Raw genomic sequence first — 20,714 nt, forward strand, 5'->3', positions numbered from 1 at the left:
TTGGTGCACTCTTGTTCAAAAGGCCATTGAAGCAGACTCCATGATTTTTTTTTTAAGGCAGAGGCAGATTTTTGGTAAGCGAGGGGTGAAAGGTTATCAGGATGGGGGGAATCTGGAGTAATCAGATCAGCTATGATCTAATTGAATGGCGGAGCAGGTTCAAGGGGCTATGAAGAAGAAATGCTTCCTCAAATTAGCTATTAGATCAAATTTTAAGGCTCCACTCCCTCGATCTGGACACACCCCCACCAGAAGAAATAATGTCTCTCCATCAACTCCTTTAATCATCTTAAATATTTTCATGAGATTGTTGCTTAATTTTTACATTAAAGGAAACTCAAACCAAATCTAGACAACTTTATTCTCATAATTTAACCCATTTGGAGCCCATATTATTCTGGCGAATCTACACAACACTCTCTCCAAGGCTAATATATGCCAAAGTGTAGCGCCCAGAACTGCACACATTACTCTAAATAGGGATCAAACCAGAAATTTGTAAATTTAAAAAAAACTCAACCAGTCCACAACTTTGGCACAACTCTGGAGCAAGTAAGACTTGAACCCAGGCCTCCTCGCTCAAAGGTAGGGACATTACCACTGCACTACAAAAAACACAGATTTACAGACATTTTTTAAAATCAACCTGTTCGGAGATGTCGTTACACATGTCCAGAGCAGGTGGAACTTGAACTCAAACCTCCTGGCTCAATGGTAGCAACACTACCACTATATCATAAGAGTCAAACCAGAGGCTGATATACTACAGCCTTCCTCATAACAGCTTAGGTGGGAAAAACTGACAACCTACAAACTGAGATTTCTGACTAATGGAGTTCCCAATGGTTTAATTTGTTTTACTATCAAGGTATCCCAAGTTCTACTATTATTCTAACACCAAGGGTAATATGTTCCTAGAACAGTGCTTTTAATTGCATATTAGGGTAGGTGTTGGTATACTGGTAATGTCAGTGGACTGGTCATTCAGAACTCCAGGCTAATGTTCTATGGACACAGGTTTGATTCTCACCATGGCAGATGGTGAAAAATGATTTCAATAAAATCTGGAATTGAAAGCCGGTGTAACTGTAACTATGTAGTCAACTGTTGTAAAAACTTATCTAATTCATTAATACCCTTTAGGGAAGGAAATCTGCCATTCTTACCTGGTCTGGTTTGCATACGATTCCATTGTCACACAAACATGGTTATCTTTTAACTGCCTTCTGAAACAGCTGAACAAGCCACTCAGTTCCTGGGCATTTAGGGATGGGGCAACAACTGCTGGCCTAGTCAATGACACCCACATCTTGTGAGATTTTTTAAAAAAAACATGTTTTGTTGAACTGCACAATAAATCAGTAAACTTGATAAGTAAGGGATACACAAAACATGATCTTTTTTAAAAAAAGCAAAAATTGCTGCATTTAATATTGCTCTGTAGGTTTGATTATTTGAAGTGTTCTTGCCAAGCCTGGAACTCTCAGTATTGAGCACTACTGTCAACGCTAACTCATTTAGCTCTCTGTCCCGCCCCCTCCCCCCATTAATAGAAACCTTCCATTTCAAGGAATTCCATAACTTCAGATCTATCAAAATTGGTTTTGCCTCCTAATTGAGTTATTAATTAGGGCAAACTAAGTGAACTAAAGACCTATTTCTAAAATATTTGACATTTCTCACAAGCACTTTACTCTCAGTACTTAATGAGTATTATCTTCATTCTGCAGAATGCAGTTTGCAATTGATACCTTTCCTTGTTTAACATTTTTACAGTGATGACAATAAGACACAGTAGCAGTGGTAAGCCCATTGAGTCTGCTCTGCCATTCAGATGATTCCTAATCGGATAATGCTCAGATCTACTTTCCTGCCCTTTCCCCATAGCCAAGTCCCTTACTGATTAAAAATGTCTATCTCATATACATGAATATACCTAACAACCCAGCTTCAATAGCCCTCTGCAGTAAAGTACTCTGCAGATTTACTAGAGTCTAATCAAATAAATTCCTCATTTCTGTTTTAACTATGCAACTCCTTATTTTGAGATTATGCCCTCTGATACTAGACAAGGGGAAACAACATCTTTGCATCAACCCCACTGTATCCTAAGAAATTTTGTGTTTCAATAAGGTTTCCTGTCTTTCTTCTAAGTTCCAATGAGTACAAACAGGCTCACTCTACTCAACCTCTCATCGTAAGACAGTATCTCCATACCAAGTATCAACCTTCACTTCCAATATCTTTCCTTAGATAAGGGGCCCAACACTGTTCAGGATATGAAACAAAAACAGAAGTTGCTGGAGAAACACACTTTCATATGGTCCCAAACCTGCTGTGTTTCTCAGCAATTCTTGTTTTTGTTTCAGATTTCCAGTAACGGCAGTTCTTGGTTTTATCTTACTATGCAGAGTATTCCAGTTGTGGTCTGGCTTTAGCAAAATCTCCCTATTTTCAAACTTCATTTCCTTTGAAATAAAGGCCAACATTCCATTTGCCTTTCCCATCACCTGCTAAACTTGGACACAAGCTTTTTGTGACTCATGTTTGAGAACTCCCAAATCCCTCTGTTCTTTAGCTCTCTGTAGTCTTTCTCTATTTAAATATCATTTAGCTTCTCCAATCTTCCCGCCAAAGTGCATAACCTCACATTTTCCCACATTATACTCCATCTGCTAAGTCTTTGCCTACTCACCCAACATGTCTATATCCCTCTGCCAACATTGTGTCATCCTCACCACTTGCCTTCCCAATTATTTTTGTACTATCTGCAAATTTGGTTACAGTACATTCATTTTTCTCATCCCAGTCACTAACATATATTGTAAATAATTATGTCCCTAGCATTGATCCCATCCAGAAAATTGTCCCTTATCCCAACTCTGTCTTTTATTAATTAGCCAACCCTCTATCCATGCTAATACACTATCCCCGCCACCATGGGCTCTTACCTTAATAAGCAACCAAATGTTTGGTACCTTATTCTAAAATTTAAACATAGTAGCGAAGTTGTGTTAGCTGAGCAACAAATCTTGTTAGAACCATTTAGTCAATGTAGGCTCAGAGGGCAGGGAAAGGTTTGGTATACTGTATAGCTCAGAGACAGGTGATAAATTGAAACAACTCAGCCACTTTCCTAAATAAGACTGTCTCAGCACAGATGGAGAAATTCATTATGAGATCTTCTTTTGACCATATAGTTCAGCAGCTCACTAATTTAAACAATTGAGCTATCAGGGGACATTGTTCCAATTTCTTAACTCTGCTCAGGATAGGTGTAAGTTTGGCAAGATGCTTAGAAACAGGCTAACAGGTATTGAATATTCAAGCAGGTAGCAGTGAATATCATCTTCTCGATAAGTGATGACACTTTTTATTATGTGTGTGTATAAATGTCCGGTCTTCTGATCTGGTAAGCATTATCAAAATAACTAATGAAAGCAGGTTAAATGGAACTGTGATAGAGGAATTGCATTGATACTAGAAAAGGAAAATGTTGGATACAAAAGACCCAAGAGGAGAAGTAAAGCTCTAATTGGACACAGCACAAATAAAATGGCCAAATGGCCTCCTATATTGAAAGATTCCATGATACATTACAGTATTCTCACAACATCAACTTTTGAACATAGCATTTTCATTTTAATCTAACTATGGCCCATAAGTCCTTGGAGGATCCCTTGATTGCAAACAGCTAGATTTATCTAGCGTGCAACTCATGTAAAGTGACTATACCTCAGGTGATAGTAGGAACTGCAGGTGCTGGAGAATCTGAGATAACAAGGTGTAGAGCTGGATGAACACAGCAGGCCAAGCAGCATCAGAGGAGCAGGAAGGCTGACGTTTCAGGCCTAGAGCCTTCTTCTAGGCCTGAAACATCAGCCTTCCTGCTCGACCTGCTGTGTTCATCCAGCTCTACACCTTGATACCTCAGGTGAACTGACTACGTCAGTGACTGATGTATTACTAGTCAGGAGCTGAAAGCATAACCAAACAGTGAAACTCTCTGCTACTTTGCAAGTTGAAATGTGTAGCAATGTCACACAGTTTGTGTTAATTTTAGCAGACTGTCCAAATATTTTTCTACTAAACAAGAAGAATCAATGAGAAGTTTACGAACGTAATTCTGCATTAACAGTAATTGAGAGTCACCATTAGGATCTGCCGTCTTTTAAATGAACAAACCTCAAATGCAACTACTAAAACTAACTTCGACAAAGGAGGTCCTTTTGCTTTTATCTAATAGCAGTTCCATCTTCCCACTACAACTTCACTGTTAATTGGTCTTGTCACAACACCTAATCCTGGCAACTCTTCAGCTGTCAATTCACCTGAGCATGTCAAAAAGAAAATCTAAATTTCAGTTTTAAATTTGAATCTTGATGCTCAACTTTCGGGTATGAAACTGTTATTTTGGGTATGAAACTGTTATTTTGGGTTTACTCCCTGCTGTTCAGTATTTTCATATCTAAATTTTCTCCATTACCAGGATTAATTTGCGTAGTGGACAGAAGCCAAAGAAAATGCTGAAGGGTTTTTTTTTGAAACAGCACAGCTATGTACAGAAACTAGAACAGAGGATGAGAAACAGAGGCTGATGAACAGTTCTGGAGATAAGTTACAGGCACGCATGGAGATAATCAGAGTTTTCATTAAGTTTAATGGCTTGAGCACAAAGGGAAGTGTACCAGGGAACAGGAGATAGAAGGTAACAGAGGATAAACATAGAAGATACAAGAAAGCTTTTGTGCAATCCATAAAATGATTGAAAGCTTCTAAGAGAGGAACAGTAGGTCCAAAACTAGTATTTTAAACTTAAATAAGGGTAATTGGGGGGCATGAAAACAGACATAACTAAAGTGAACTGGGAAATAAGATTAAAGGATAGACCAAAGGAGATGAAATAAAACTCCCAAGGGGTAGACCCACCACCCGTGTTTAACTATAAGTGTTAAAGTATCAGAATTAAAGAAAATCAATATAACTGAGCAAAGACATGTGACAGGTCAGAAGTTTGGACAGAATACAAGAACAACAAAGAATTGTGGGGGAAAATCAGCGTGAGAAAGCTAGCTAGAAATATAAAAACAGATCATACAAGTTCCTTTGAATATATTTAAAATTCACAATGAGTTGGTCCTAAAGAAAGTGCACTTGGAGAATTAGAAAATAAAGAGAGCAGATGAATTTGAGCAGATATTTTGCATCAGTGCTTACAAGGAGGATACAAGTAACATCCCAAAGATAAAAATAGTTCTGAAGAAGTCACATCAGACTTGAAATATTAACTGTTTGTCTTCAAAGATGCTGCCAAACCTGTAGTGTTTCTCCAGCAATTTCCGTTTTCTTTTAAATCCCCAAATTAGCTGTAAGTCTAGAAATGGGAGGGAGTAACTCGGGAAATTAGAATCACAGGGAAGTAGTACTGAGAAAATTGTTGGAGATGAAGACTTGTCAGTCTGCAAGTCTTGATGGAATTCATCCAAGGGTATAAAAGAAGTGACCAATGAGGTAATTGATACATTAATTAGAACATTCTTTCTTTAACAAAAAAAATCATTGGATTCAGGAAAGGTTCCATTTGATAGGAAAATAGCAAATGTAGCTCCTTTCTTCTAAAAGGGCAGGATTCAGACAGGAGGAATCTACAGGCTAGTTAGTTCAACATCTGTCATTGTGAAAAAGTGTTAAATGCTATTAAAGACATTATGGCATGGCAGCAATATGGTTTTGTGAAAGATAAATCTTAACCCATTTATTGGAGTTCTTTGAAGGAGTAATATATGCTGCCGATAAAGAGGAACCAGCAGATGTACAATACTTAGACTTCCAGAATGTATTTGATAAGGTGTCACTGCAGAAGATAAAAGCTCATGGTCTGGGGATAATGTATTGAAATGGTTAGAAGATTGGCTAGCTAACAGTAAACAGACAGTAGACATAATGAATCTTTTTCTGGTTGTCAAGATGTAACCAGTAGTGCGCCACAGGGATCAGTACTGGGGCTTCAACTTTTCATAATTTACCTAGATGAAGGTACAATGACACAAAAATAGGTAGGAAAGTAATTTATGAAAAGGACATAAGGAGACTAAAGTAGTACATATATAGGTCGTTAGTTGGCAAATGGATAAGTGGCATTCAATGTGGACGTGCCCATTTTGGCAAGAATGTGAAAGAAGCATACAATTGAAATGGTGCAATGTTGTAGATCTCTGATAGAAAAGGAGCTAGATGTCCTGGTGCATGAATCTCAAAGGCTTAAAGATAGATACAAGCAATTAGCAATTTTATTTTAGAAAAGGTAGGGAGGCTACGTTTCAGTTAAATAGTGCATTGGTAAGACTACTTCTGCAGTACTTTGTACAGTATTGATCTTCAGTAAAAGCTTTAGAAGTACTGTAGTTTAAATAAGGTTTACTAGGCTAATACTATGGCAACTTTGATGTGGAGAGGATGATTCCACTTGCAGTAAAATACAGAACTACAGAGGATGGGTTGTCAAATTAAAAAGTCTTCCTTTTTAACACAAGAGTCTTATTTCCCACAGAAAGCTGACTGTCTTTGGTACACTTTTTTGAAAGCCAGTGGAAGTAGAATGTTTGAATATTTTCAAGTGAATAAATATTGAGATTTGATTAAAATCAGATCAGCTATGATGTTATTAAAAGGCAGAGAAGGCTCAAGGGGCAAAGTGGCTTACACCTGCTCCAAATTCATACGTTTGTATTGAAATCTCTATAGTTTGCCAAGCTTTCTTGAGGAGAGGGATAGGGCATTTTCAATAAGTGTATGTCACATATATTTAAAGAAAAAATAAACTTGCCTGAAAAAGAACCAAAAGAACTGCAGCTTCTGTAAATCAGAGGCAAAAATAGAAATTGCTGGAAAAGTTCAGTAGGTCTGGGAGCATCTGTGGAGAGAAAGAGTTAACAGGTCACTCGACCGAAATGTTAACTCTGATTTCTTGTCACAGATGCTGCAAGACCTGCTGAGCTTTCCCAGCAATTTCTATTTTTGTCTCAAATTTACCTCTCATGATTTCAGGATTTTCCAAAAATACTTAACAGTCAGTCATTAGAGTCCTTTTGAAGTGTAGTCAGTTTTGCAATGTATTGACCAAAATGACCATTGATTATTCAGAAAGTTCTTCGATCTTCATTTCCCTCACCATGAGCTCCCCCATTGCCATTTGATTGCCCACCTTGCAAAGTTCTAAACAAGAGTTTTCCTTCACAAAGTGAACGTCCACCAAGATCTTGAGCTCCTATCACCTGAGGTGGCTATGATTTCTTCATTCACACTTTCACTGAATCCCGCCATATTGAGCAGTTAGGAATCAGGTGCTGACCAACCAGAGGGCTTTAAGGGAAGACCACTGAACATACTTGGATAATCAGAAGCTAATTTCACTGACATTCATCCCTTACTAGTAAACAGGAATGTTAATACAGATGTGACATGAAATTCAACATGGTTGAATGTTATGAAGAGATGTGATTCAATTTTTTTACGAGATTATGTTAGCCTATATAAATTAATCTTGAACTGTCAAACAAAGGACACTTTGCTAAGGAAAAGGAGTAGAACAACAACATTATACTTATAAAGGGCAGAAAATTTGGTTGTAGTCATACAGTCTGGAGGACTTTCAGTGAGAAGTCACAGGGCCTAGTCTGGGAATGGGATAAGACTTGCATTTTTGAACTGAGAGGATTTTTTTAAAAAAATCATTAATGGGACATGGACATCATTTGCTGGGCTAGCATTTATTGCCCACCCATAGAAAATGGTAATAAGCTACATTCGTGAACCGTGCAGTCTACTTGGTGGAGGTGAATATCTAATACTGTTAGAGAGTGTGCTCCATGATTTTAACACAGAGACACTGGACAAATGGCAAAATATTTCCAAGCCAGTATGGTGATCAGATTGGAAAGGGAGGTGGGTGCGGAGGTCTTGCCGGTAGAAATACATAGCATTCACATGTCTGATGTCTTCTACATGGTAGTGGCTATGGTTTTGGAAGGTGGTGTCTAAGGAAACCTGAGATGTCTGAGCGGCAACAGCCTATTGCTTCCCGTCTCTCTTTGCAATTCCTCTCAGCTACAAGCTCACCAAGTTATTTTTACCATTTGGGAAGAGTTTATGGAGAGGATTTTCTGAAGCAAAAGGGAATTCGGCCAAATGTAACTGTTCCAGAAAGATACCTCAGTGTCAGCAGCTTATGGGGTGCAGAATAAATTTAGAATCAGAACACAATTTTACATCATCTATGGCTTATCCTTTCCTTCCTGAGTTTATTACTTGGCTAAAGTACTTTAAAGTTTCTCCTCAAAAATGTCAGATTTCCATCTTTCAAAAATAAACTATTTGCTTAAATCAAAAAAATCAATAATCCTTACACCTTTAAGTTTATCTTTGGTAATATACCATTTATTTGTTCTTCTAAAGAAACCTGGCTGACTTTGTTCTTAATATGGAACCTGAATCTCTGGGACCTGTATAAGTGGTCACATCACAAGTTTGGTTAAATTTAAAATTTGCAGTGACCAGCAGAGAGGTGGGATTAGAAAAGTAAAGAGATATCCCACCAACCTGGGTCATAGCATTTGACATAAGATAAAGAAAGAACTCTTGCTGAACCAAATGGCCATTGCTTGACCCATGCAAACCACTGGATTTTTAAATTATAAGAAATTATGAAATTATATTAAGAAAGAACAAATTTGTTGTCTGCCTTTCACAGTCTCAGGTCGAATCAAAGCACTTCATAAGTGATTAAGTACCTTTATACGGCAGTCATGGTTGTAAATGTAGGGAAACATTTGCAGTCAACTTTTGCACAGGCAGGTTCTGAAACAGTAATGTGAAAAATATCCTTATATCATTTGTTTGTTAGTGGCATTCATACAGGGATAAAAGTTAGCTGAGAGATCTCGAAAACTGCCCTGCTCTTTCAACAGTTTAACGGGATTTATTACATCTATTAAGAAGAAAAATGGCACCTCAGTTTGAAATTAAAAGAGAGATGCCCCATACCTGCTCAGTACTACACTGAAGGGTCAGCCTGGATAGAGTTCGCAAATTCTGGAGCAGGGCTTGAATCAATGGATTTTAGTAATACCAATGAATTCTTGAATTCGTGCAAGGGGAAAAATTAAAACCTGTCTCCTAGGTTCCCCGTAATCTCCTAATATCTCAGTCTGTTGGTTCTCTCACTTGCAATCACAAAAGAAGTCATGACTGCTGTAAATGTTATTACAACTTAGGGGAAAAACTAGATAGGAGATATTTGAAGTCAACATTCCCCCAACATAATCTTTGAAGGTTCAAACAAATTTGATCACATTTGTCAATAGTTAACAAATTCCTTCTTTTACAGCGAAGTCTTTGGTTCATGAGGATTGGGCAAAGTTTTAGAGGCTAACTAGCTTATCATCAGCATCTAGAACCCAAGTACATCAGCTCTAACCACACTCTGCATTTTCTCCAACTAAATGATATATGCGAGTTTAATCCATTTTGGTTCCTTTTGTAATTAATTATGTAAGTGTTCTGACATTTGAGGGCACAGATACCAGAGAATGATCTCAAGTTTATTACAAAATTGTCTCCAGTTGATTGCCCCAAAATTTGACATTGAGTATATATATTGCAACTGAATAGAATGTTTGCAGATAAACTGATTACCATTAACAATTTTCTTGATACTGTAATCTCTTCCAGAACACCAGCCTCACCTCCACCCCCTTACAAAATCACTGTATCACAGATAATCCCCATAGATTCATAGCCCTTGGCTCCTGCATTTTTATCTGTAGTCATACCTCTCCCTTCTATAGCGTATGTATAACCATTCATAAATTGAAGAAGTGTGGAGATCAATCTAATCACTCACCTCGCACTGCAACATGTTGGAATCTCAAATTGAAGTTACGTTTAATTACAAATTTAAGGACATTTTAACTTGCAGTGGGACGGAGTAGCTCTAGTAACTAAGGGCAGTGGAATAACCAATGTGATCTTCAGTGATCAGAACCTACTACAAGTAAAAAATGCAAACACAGATCATAACTGCATGTTATTACAGGAAACACAGTGGTATTAGCAATCCCACTGGAAGTTGGATCACTGTAATTCTGTAGGTTAAGAGGTTAAGAATCTTTTCTGGAAAAACTCTTAGAAACAAGCTGACACATTGATAGCTTAAAGGTTCACACCTGCCAGTCTCTCCAGGTATTCCCTAGAAAGGTGCTAAATGAGGCCCAAAAGGGAGGGAGTTCAGAGGCAGCTTCTATATACCCAAGTTGTCAGTTGTGCAGATGGACTTGGAGTAGGCAATGTGGTCATGTGCCTCCTCTCTTTGTCAAACTTGGTATATACGCAGGTAGTATTCAAATTCTGGAGCCACAATCCACTCAACTAAACAGATCTTCTACTGTAATCAATGAGGTGTATTGATTAATTTTGAGACAAAATTGGGTCCATCAAAATAATGTTCAGCATTGATGTACACACTGTACATAATATTTAAACTGTACAGTCCAATTAACGGATCAGCACCAGATTATTGATCGAACTGTAGGACTCAGATTATTTTTCCAATAAAGCCGTCATCTCCGGTACTGCCTGCAAAAGGAAACAAGAGTAGTCAATATTGAACAATATCAACAATATTGATTAATGGACAAATCCACTGGAATCTATTCAATGCATTTTTGAACATCTCTTTGAAAACAAACATAAAATTAACAAAAGAATGAACCAACAGTGTTGCACATTCAACAAGAACTTGCATTCATAGTAAAGAATTTTGTATTTTTATTTAAAGCCAATGAAATACTTCTGAAGTGTAGTCGCTGTTATAATGTAAGAAACATGGAAGCAAGAATGCACACATCCTGACTTGGGGGTGAGTAATAAGAAAATTATTTATTCCTCAGCATGACCACAACCACGTTAAACATATAATTGATTTATTTTATGATGTATAGTAAAAAGAACACTCATGAGTGAAAGCACTGATTGCCCTAAATAGGTTTGGCACCCTCTTAAAAAGAAAGAGTACTCAAAGTGAATGTGCCTTCTGCTTATTTATGAGTTTTTTAATTGATTCAATAATTGTTCAATGTTGCAATACCACAGGAATAAACACCTCAGTTCAGGCTCCTGTTTAATTTTAATGAAAAGCTGCTGCATTTGCTTGCTCTGCAAAAGCTCTAAAATTGAACACTAAAGACATTATGCAATCAAAGGGGCAGGTTTTCAATAAGGGAGTGGTAAAGGCAGTGGTTTTATTTTTAAATTAATTCTCAGTATGTGGGCATCATTGACATTTATTTCCTAAATCTGGCTAGCAAGGGATGGTAGAGAGATAGATGATGGCGGAGAGCCATCTTGAACTTTTGCAATCCATTTGATGAGGTTGCTCCCAGAGTATTGAGGACCACAGAGTCCTAGGATTTTGACGTGGCAATGAAGGTGATGGTCAAGCCATTACCTCACTACAGATTCCTTAGGGATGGGCAAATTATTCAAGGTTCAAACTCCTGATTGCCAACCATGAACCCCAGTTGAAAATGCATGATTAAGAATAGGATCAATTTTGGATGTAAAGATCTGGTAAAATAGCTTGCCAACACATAGTCTTGGAAGAGGCCAAAGGAAGGAAAATATGGAAGAATAATGAAAAAGAAACTTCCACACAAAGTAAAACACGTAAGCATATAACTACCATTCTTTTTGTCTCCCAACACCTGCAGCTTAACACATTTCAAAAGGCAGTCACGTTGGACTCAAAACATTAACTCATTTTCTCTTTCCACAGATGCTGCCAAACCTACTGAGTTTCTCCTGCATTTGCTGTTTTTATTTCAGATTTCCAGCATATGCCTTATTTTGTTTCTGATTTAATCTGTTAAACTGACTCTCAGAGGCATAAGGCAGGCAATGGACTGATTGCAAATAAGGAAGACACCCCAAAGATCTGAGCTTACATGGCTATGAATACCCATTGTTTATTAGAGGGAATTTACAAAAACAATCCTGTGGCCATTCATGCTTTGGGAAGTTGGTAAATAGTTAATGAGCAAAGATAAACCAAATGAGTAAAGACCTCAAGCCATTTCAATTGTGTAAACAAGTTCCCCTTCCAGCCCTAACTACTATTTATCGATGTTAACTATATTTGATTGCTCATCAGAGATATGTGGCAATAAGAGACTCTGATAGGCATATAGATATTTGAAGGTAAAACAAAACTAGCTTGAAAACTACACTCAGCTGTTCATGTTAAATATCAGTTACTGTTTCTGATGAAATGCCTTATGGTTGTCACAGTGCTAAAGGATCTTAGCTGAACTCACCAATGACGAATACACAGTCGCTTAATTATTCAAGAGGTCTGCACTTCCATTAGCTGGAAATAATGCCATCGTACAAAATTCATTAGGGAAATCGTCTACATGTTGTTTCTACTCCCATCACTTTGTCTCTGGTTTACTAAAAGCCACACGCTTACTGCCCAGCCAACAGGCATTAGTTATAGAAAACTATTAAACTTGGCAGGAATTCTTCCAACTTGCCTTTTGGGGATGCTACTGCCCTGTGGCATTTCACACATACACATAGAGTCCTGTACATAACATGAGCGGCAAGAGTTACTACCCCAAGGGCAACGGTACATTTGGAAGCTCAAACAGCCAAAAGTAGATTGGTTAGTTGCTGGACACTTCAGAGCACACCTCAACCATGCAGCACTAGAGGTGCTACAGCGTCCCTGTAAGGGAGTATGAGTTAGAGAGGAGAGGGAATAAACGTCGAGATGCTTGCTATGTATTAGTGAATATGTCTGGATTTGTCACATCTTCCACAGCCGACAGCTATTTAATGGTCCCTAATAAAAATAATGTGCATTGAGTAGAGAACAAAATTACAATAACTTTTACCCATGTAGACCTTCAACATTTTGAATACACCAAGCCACTGACGCGAATGATTAAAAAGAATCTGACAGTGAGATATACAAAAACACATTAAAACAGGTGACTAAAAGCTTAGTCAATCAAAGAAGTAGGTTCTAAGGAACATTTCAAAGAGGAATAGAAACAGAGTGAAATAAAGAGGGAGTTTCAGAGCATTGAGAGGCAACTTAAGACACAACAACAAATAATGGAGCAAGTAAAATATGTAATCACAGGAGATCAGAACTGGCAGAATGCAAACATCTCAAAGGATGCGTGGTTACAAAGATAGATGGGGAGGTGAAATCAAAGATTAGAATGTAAATTTGTTGGAGTTGCAAGACTGGAAGACAATGTTGGACAATGGGACAGGGATGATGGGTGAAATGAACCCTTTCTTTCATTCATTCGTGGGATGTAGGTGTCTCTGGCTGGGCCTGCATTTATTGACTATCCTTAGTTGGCCTTGAGAAGATGGTGGTGATCTGCCTTCTTGAACCGCTACAATCCATTTGGTGTAGGTAGGCAAAAGTGCTGTTAGGGAGGGAGTTCCAGGATTTTGATCCAGTGATACTGAAATGACAGCAATATAGTTTCAAGTCAGAATGGTGAGTAAGCTGTGAATACTGGTGTTCCTATGAATCAGCTGCCCTTGCTCTTCTAAATGGCCAAGGGTTTGGAAGGTGCTAAGTAGCCTTGATGAATTTGACTATGATTAGATTTTTTCTTATTGGAGATGGTCTTTGCCGGGCATTTGTGTGACAACAAATATTACTTGCCACTTGGCAGCTCAAAAATGGATATTGTCCAGGTTTTGCTGCAAATGGACATGTACAGCTTCAGTATCAGCAGAGTTGTGAATTGTGCAATCAGCAAATATCCACATTTCTGACCTTGTGATGGAGGAAGGTCAATGATGAACCAGCTAAAGATATTGAGCCTAAGCCTGAGGAACACCTGCAGCGATGTCCTGGAGTTAAGATGACTGACCTCTAAAAACCACAACCATCTTCCTTTGTGCCAGGTATGACTCCAACCTGGCAAGAGTTTTCCCTATGATTCTCTTTGACTCCAGTTTTATCGCTCCTTGATGGGATATTCGGTCAAATACAGCATTGATGTTAAGGGCAATCACACTCACCTCTGAAATTCAGCTCTTTTCTAAGGTTGAACTAAGGCTGTAATTATGTCAGGAGCTGAACTAACCTGCTCCCAATTATGCAATGTTTTTAAAATTTAAAATACATTTTTTTTCTGTCAAATCCTACTTGATACCCAGTCCTTCAGCCCCCAGGGGTAATATCTACACTAATTGCAGCACATTCATTTTTAATGGCTCTACTATTGGTGGCCATGTCTTTAGCAGTCAAGACCCTAAGATCCAGAACTCCTTCCTTAAACAATTTGGCCACTCTTCCCCTCTTTCAGCCACTCCTTAGGACCTACTTTTTAAAAATCAAACTTTGCCCTGATCGTCTCACATGGCTCGGTAGTAAATTTTGCTTTACAACACTCCCATAAAGCACCTTCAAATGGTTCATAGCATTAAAAGGTGCTATGCAAATACAAGTTACTGCTGTCTCTACTATTTTTATTCTTTGCAATGCTGCTTTCATGTAACATTCATGCCTAAAAATTGCTATTTTTCACAAAAAATGCATTTTAAAAACACAGAGGGAACATGAATTGAAAAAGGATTATAGCATTTACACCAATTAAGTGCTTTTACAACTTTGTTAGCAAGCCATTAACTATTCAGAAAACAGAAGCATTGTCTCACGGAGAGAGGATTTCACTTTCAATATGTACTCTTGCTATTTGCTCAGGTTGGTTAATATCTTTCCTTCATTCATTCACAAAAAAAAGACTCACTTTGAAGAGGTCTGCCACCAAACCATAGTCAGCTACTTGGAAGATGGGAGCCTCGGGGTCCTTGTTAATGGCCACAATAGTCTGCAAGGAAAGAAGTGCAATCATTAATGATTTTGCTATAATAATTTTCCAAATAGTTGCAATAAAGCAAAATACAACTTGTACAAATAAAAAAAGAATTTGCATCACAAAAATATGCATTTCTTAACAATGACAACAAGTTTTTAGGAATCCTTGTGTCTGAATTCTCTCAGTAGATTACTGAATAAGTTAGTAAACATAAAAATTCTTCGGAATTCCACAGGCTCATGCGACTGATTTTAATACTCTACTGACAACAAATATCTTCTGGGGTCATAAGTATATCATTGGTAGGTTGCACTCTGCAGATGGCAATGTTTTTATGAAGTTGATTTATGTCCACTGGCAGATGGCATGGCTGAAGTCTGAACACTAATCCATTCCCCTTTGTACCCTCACACACACTATCTAACGTCCAGCAGTTACCATTGCCAACTTTATGATATACAGGCAAGATCAAATAGCACTGCCAACTTTAGGATACACTGGCATTGGAAGAAGTCCAAAAGAGATTTATTAGGCTGATTCCTCGAATAACCTCGTCAAGAAAAACTAAACAGGTTAGGCCTTGAATCATTCGCGTTTAGAAGAATGAGGGATGATCCATTGAAACAAACCAGATTGTGAGGTGGTCCGACAGAGATGATGTTGGGAAAGTATTTCCACTAGTTGAAGGATTACAGAATACGGGAACACTATTTTAAAACTGCGGGAGTTTCTTCTCTCAAACAGTAATAATTATCTGGAACTCTCCACCACAGAGAATTATGGAGGCTAGAATACTGAAAGTATTCAAAGAGGATGTAGATAGATTTTTGAAATATTGACAGGTTGAGGGCTATAGGGAGCTGAGGCCTGGGGCAAAACAGCCATGATCTTAATGAATAGCAGGGCAAGCTTGAAGAGCCAAATGGCCTACTCCTACTCCCATTTCTTATGTTACAATAAGTCAGAAGTCACATGGCACCAGGTTATAATCCAAAAGGTTTATCTGAAATCACCGAACTTTTAGAGTGCTGCTCCTTCATCAGGTGAAGTGGAGGGAAGTGCACAAGCACAGAATTTATAGGCAGAGAAATAACTACAAGATAATTCCAGATAATTAAGAGTGTCAAAAGACAGTACAAATGGTGTGAGTGGAGTGTCAATGGGCTGAATGACAAGTCTTTGCAGGTGATCAAAAGTGTCAAATGGTGTGAGTAAAGTGTCAACAGCAAAACGGCAAGTGAAGGGACGATCTATGATCCAATTAATTAAGGCAGAGAGATTAAAAAAAATCAAAATTAAGATGGTGCTAGAGGCAAACTAAATGGCTGAAATAATAAAATACAAGAATCGTATGACGAGGTTCTAACCAAAGTAACAATTGATCCAAAACTGTATGAACTAATTAAGGTAGTGAAATAATAACATGTTATCAAGGTGATGGCATCAAAACAGAACAGTAAGGAAGATTTTGCAGCACGACATAAATCCAAGATCATGGTTGAGGCCGTCTTCATTGGTATGGAACTTGGCTATCAGTTTCTGCTCGGCGATTCTGCGTTGACGTGTATCTTTAAAGGCCGCCTTGAAGGACACTTACCCAAAGATCGCAGGCTGAATGTTCTGGACCGCTGAAGTGTTCCCCAACTGGGAGGGAACACATATGCCTGGTGATTGTTGTGCAGTGTCCATTCATCCACTGTTGTAGTGTCTACGTGATCTTGTTGATATGTCATAATTATCTCTCTGCCTTAATTAATCAGATCATAGGTCATCCCTTCACTTGCTATTCAGCTGCTGACACTTTGCTCACACCGTTTCACACCTTTGATCACCTGCAAAGATTTGTTATTCTTTCCAGCTGAGCTCAGACAGCTTCTGTAGCATCTAGACTTGAACCAAACACGAGTTTTGTCAGGCACACTGATCTAGCCTTCATAAAATCCCCATAAAATCAGCAATTCATTGCTTGTTTGAGGAGTTTAGTAAATATAAAAGAAGCTCACTTTCTTCTCTATATTCAATGCCAAGGAATTTAACTACCTGACCAAGTGGTAACCTCTCCAAAACGTGACTGTTCTTTAACTTAATGTTTCTGCCATGCACCTAGGGTTTTAAATAATTTTAAAGCAAATCTTAGAAAACAGAAAAATCAACCAGCAAAGAAAAGATTTGTTATATTTCAAAATGCACAATACAGAAAAAGAAGCGATAAATAAAAGATTACAAGGACAAAAGCACTTCCAACTGCTTTTAGAACATTTTAAGAGTTCAAGATCGGGATGCGGCTCATGTCCATGGTAGTAAAACCTATTCCAGAGGCAGTCACCATGTTTACTAGAATTAAAATATATCTGGTGGCTTCCTGTGACATTGTACACAGGGAGTTCAGACTATGTTGAACTGGATTAGATGAGGTGGGAAGTACTTGACTGAGTATCTCAATGTAGTCCAGTCCTCAGTTTGAAGTCATACATCCTGTCTTTATTCCTTTATTTTCATTACACTTTGTTTTAAATACCAACATCTATTTAAATTGGTCAACCTAAGCGATATCCTCCTTCCAGTGTTAGTGTTACAGTTCCTCCACATGTAGGAAGGTGTAATTACAGTATGACAAACTGACAAAGGAAGAATTACTGTAAATGTGGATTAAACATTAACACAAATGGGAAAATGCTGGCAAGAACAGGCACCCAGAAGTAACATGTTTTCAACATGAGGGTTATTACTGTCGAACATTTCCATATAGGCTTGTGGATAATCTGCTACATAACTTGAGCACTGGGGAAAAAAATGTGGGCCATGAGAACCATTGGTAACATACTTCCTGAAACTAAACTGACAACTGAAATTATTGTGCTCCCACTCCTGACTGCAAAAAAGCGAAATACATTTCGCCATTTGAAAATCTGTTTCATGTTAAATAAAGAGGGATTAATTTATCTACTTGTCTGTCAACAAAATGGTATTCTCATCAGCAAAGATTTACAGTAGTATAGCTTTCTGATATGTAATGTGGCAGCGGTTGCTTGAGTCAGATTATCTACACTGAGGGATAACAAATCTTTAAAAAACTGTTTTATGACAACAGAATGAGCCAAGGACACATGCATTACATGGGCATTACAATGGGAACCATGTTGCATCTAACTTGGTCAATTATTAATCTTTTAAAGAAAGCACCAAATGTACATTCATAACACCTTTTCAAACTTTGAAATGTCTCAAAATGCTTCACAATTGCTTAAATATGTTGAAGGTCCTCACTTGTATAGAGATGAAATAAAATTGAAATCAAGGTACAATAAATGCAATGTACTAAAGGACTAGTTTTTTTCCTCGTGAAGTTAAATGTGGAAAAAAGTTGGATCAAAAATCTTGAAAGAATTCCTTTGCCCTTTATTTATGCCTTGGGATTTTCTCTAAGCCGGAGGGTCAGATGAAGCCTCAATTTAATGTCTTATCCTATAGGTATCAACAGTGACAGTATTGCTAGGGTAACTACTGCACTAAAATGCCCAATGTGGATTTTGTACATGGATTTCTGGGGCAGGGCATGAAAGAGTGCAGCTGCAAAACCAAGGCTAGCCTCAGAAAATTTAGTGCTAGGAGCACAAGGTCGAGAATTAAAAGCACTTGTCATAACTTTACAGATGGAACAGAGAAGAAAATAATTGCTAATACAGTTAATTGTTTGCAAAGTGACTGACAAGAAAATGAAAATGCAGTCAGTCAGCTACCACACAATAAGAGGAAAAAGCATTTAAAGGATGGGCTTGTATTCTAATAAAGGATCTTATTCAAAATGTTAACTCATCTCTCTCTTCCGAATGCAAATCGAAAGTTACAAATAACACCATTGCAACATGACAGCCTTATTCTATAATTTAGCACCTATGCTTTAGAAATGGTAGATTACGTGTGTTTACACTGAACTCAATCAGACTGGATTACATACACTGACCCTTGACACCACAAAATGAAATTATTTCTCAAAAGATACAGCTGATAGAATTCTATTTTATAACCAAATTTTCTCAATCCATTTGAAATTCTCTAAACTAAAAGAGGAAAAATCCTATTTGTTGTAAAATGATGGACGGAAGTGTTTATATTCCTATCACATGATGAGGAAAGATTTTCCGATGTAACAAAATCATAAACCTGCTCTTGACCTTTTGATTTTATTCTACAAAGTTCAACAGAAATTTCACCAGAACAGTTATCTTTGAATAACTCAAGACTTTCAAGATGTGCAATTTCTTGCGGAAATTATTTCTCTCCTTTCACAACAACCAGAATCCTGTTGGACCTGCTGGCAGAGACATTTTTTTTATTAGAATTCTTTCACAGGATGACAGCGTTGTCCATGCCTCACTTTCCTCAAGCGTGGTGGTGAGTGAACTACTCAAACCACTGCAGTACACATGGTGCAGGTCCAAACACAGTGCAACTGCGGAAGGTTTTCCAACACCTCCCCACAGTGACAGTGAAGGAACAGCAATAGAATACCAAGTCAGTATGGGGTGTGATTTGAGGGTAGTGGTGTTCCTATGAATCTGCTGACACCATCCTTCTAGAGGCAGAGGTCACTGTTCAATTAAGAAAATGAAAGAACTGCGGATACTTGAAAATCAGAAACAAAAACAGAAACTTCTAGAAACATTCAGCAGATCTAGCAACATCTGTTGACAGAAATCAGAATTAATATTTCAGGTCCAGTGACCGTGCTGAGTTTTTTCCAGCAATGTCTGTTTTTGTCATTGTTTAGCAGGTTCTGAGAAGGGAGACTTGTTAAGTTGCTGCAGTACATTTTGTAGATGGTACATACTGCTGCTACCAATCCAACGTTTGTCGAGGTAGTGAATATTTAAGGTGGTGGATAGGCTCAAATCTTGCTAGCTATTTTCTCCTGGATAGACTCAAGCTTCCCAAGTATTGTTGGAATTGTACTCATCTAGGCAAGATGAGAATATTCTAGCACACTCCAGACTTGTGCCTTGTAGATGGTGGACAGGCTTTGAGAAATCTGCTGGTGAGTCACTCATCACAGAATTCCTAAATTATGTGGTCTTGTAGTCACAGTATTTATATGGCCGGTCCAGTAGTGTTCTTGGTTAATGGTAATCCACAGGATGTTGATAGTGGGGAATTAAGCATTAATTGTCCAAGCAAAGATGATCAGATTCTCTATGCTGAAGGTGGTCATTGCCTGACATTTTTCTGGCATTAAGGTTTAAGTCAGTTATTAGCCCAATCCTGAATGTTGTCCAGGAGTAATTGCTATGTACTACATCATTCAGCTACATACTACATCATTCAGCTACACAATTAAGAATACAGTGTCTATGGTATTTTAATAATAACCTTAAAATAATGTCAATGCTTAAATTTTTCAGCATTGTAGTTTTAACGAAGTGCAGTTGCTTGAAACTATTTTTAAAACCACTTCGATCCCTCCATATCAGTTAACACTTTTTTATGGCAAGCTTCCAAACAAGGTTAATGGCCTCAAGTAACTAAAAAGCAGCTTTCTCTGTGGATGATTCCAAGCATAGTTTATCTTGTACATTGTTATGTTGAATTCATTTGACAGATCTTTAAACTAAATAAATTCACTCAACTTTTATATTAAAACTAGAAGCAGTACTTAAATAACAAGGACCTCAGATGCTGAATTCATACAAAATCATTATACTGCAAAGAGACTGTGCATTAATAATGCAACCTTATTTGGAATGTACATGTATCCATATGAACTAGACACCCACGAGTAACGGTATATAAACGTACTAATTACAAACTATA

The 20,714-nt window shown here is 37.8% G+C and overlaps 1 protein-coding gene across 1 annotated transcript in view; it reads right to left on the bottom strand.

Annotated features, from left to right (window-relative positions):
* Positions 1-9,578: 9,578 nt before the first annotated feature.
* etfa (electron transfer flavoprotein subunit alpha) overlaps positions 9,579-20,714 on the bottom strand; it is a 57,515-nt gene continuing 46,379 nt past the window's right edge. Inside the window, exons 11-12 of the mRNA XM_048617140.1 lie at positions 14,838-14,918; positions 9,579-10,632 (exon numbers count right to left, since the gene is read on the bottom strand). Of these exons, the coding sequence (XP_048473097.1) occupies positions 10,597-10,632; positions 14,838-14,918 (117 nt within the window). The 3' untranslated portion in view covers positions 9,579-10,596. The remainder of the gene's footprint in view (positions 10,633-14,837; positions 14,919-20,714) is intronic.

The sequence above is a fragment of the Rhincodon typus genome, chromosome 36 (assembly GCF_021869965.1).
Source record: "Rhincodon typus isolate 14 chromosome 36, sRhiTyp1.1, whole genome shotgun sequence".
In the NCBI taxonomy this organism is placed as follows: domain Eukaryota; kingdom Metazoa; phylum Chordata; class Chondrichthyes; order Orectolobiformes; family Rhincodontidae; genus Rhincodon; species Rhincodon typus.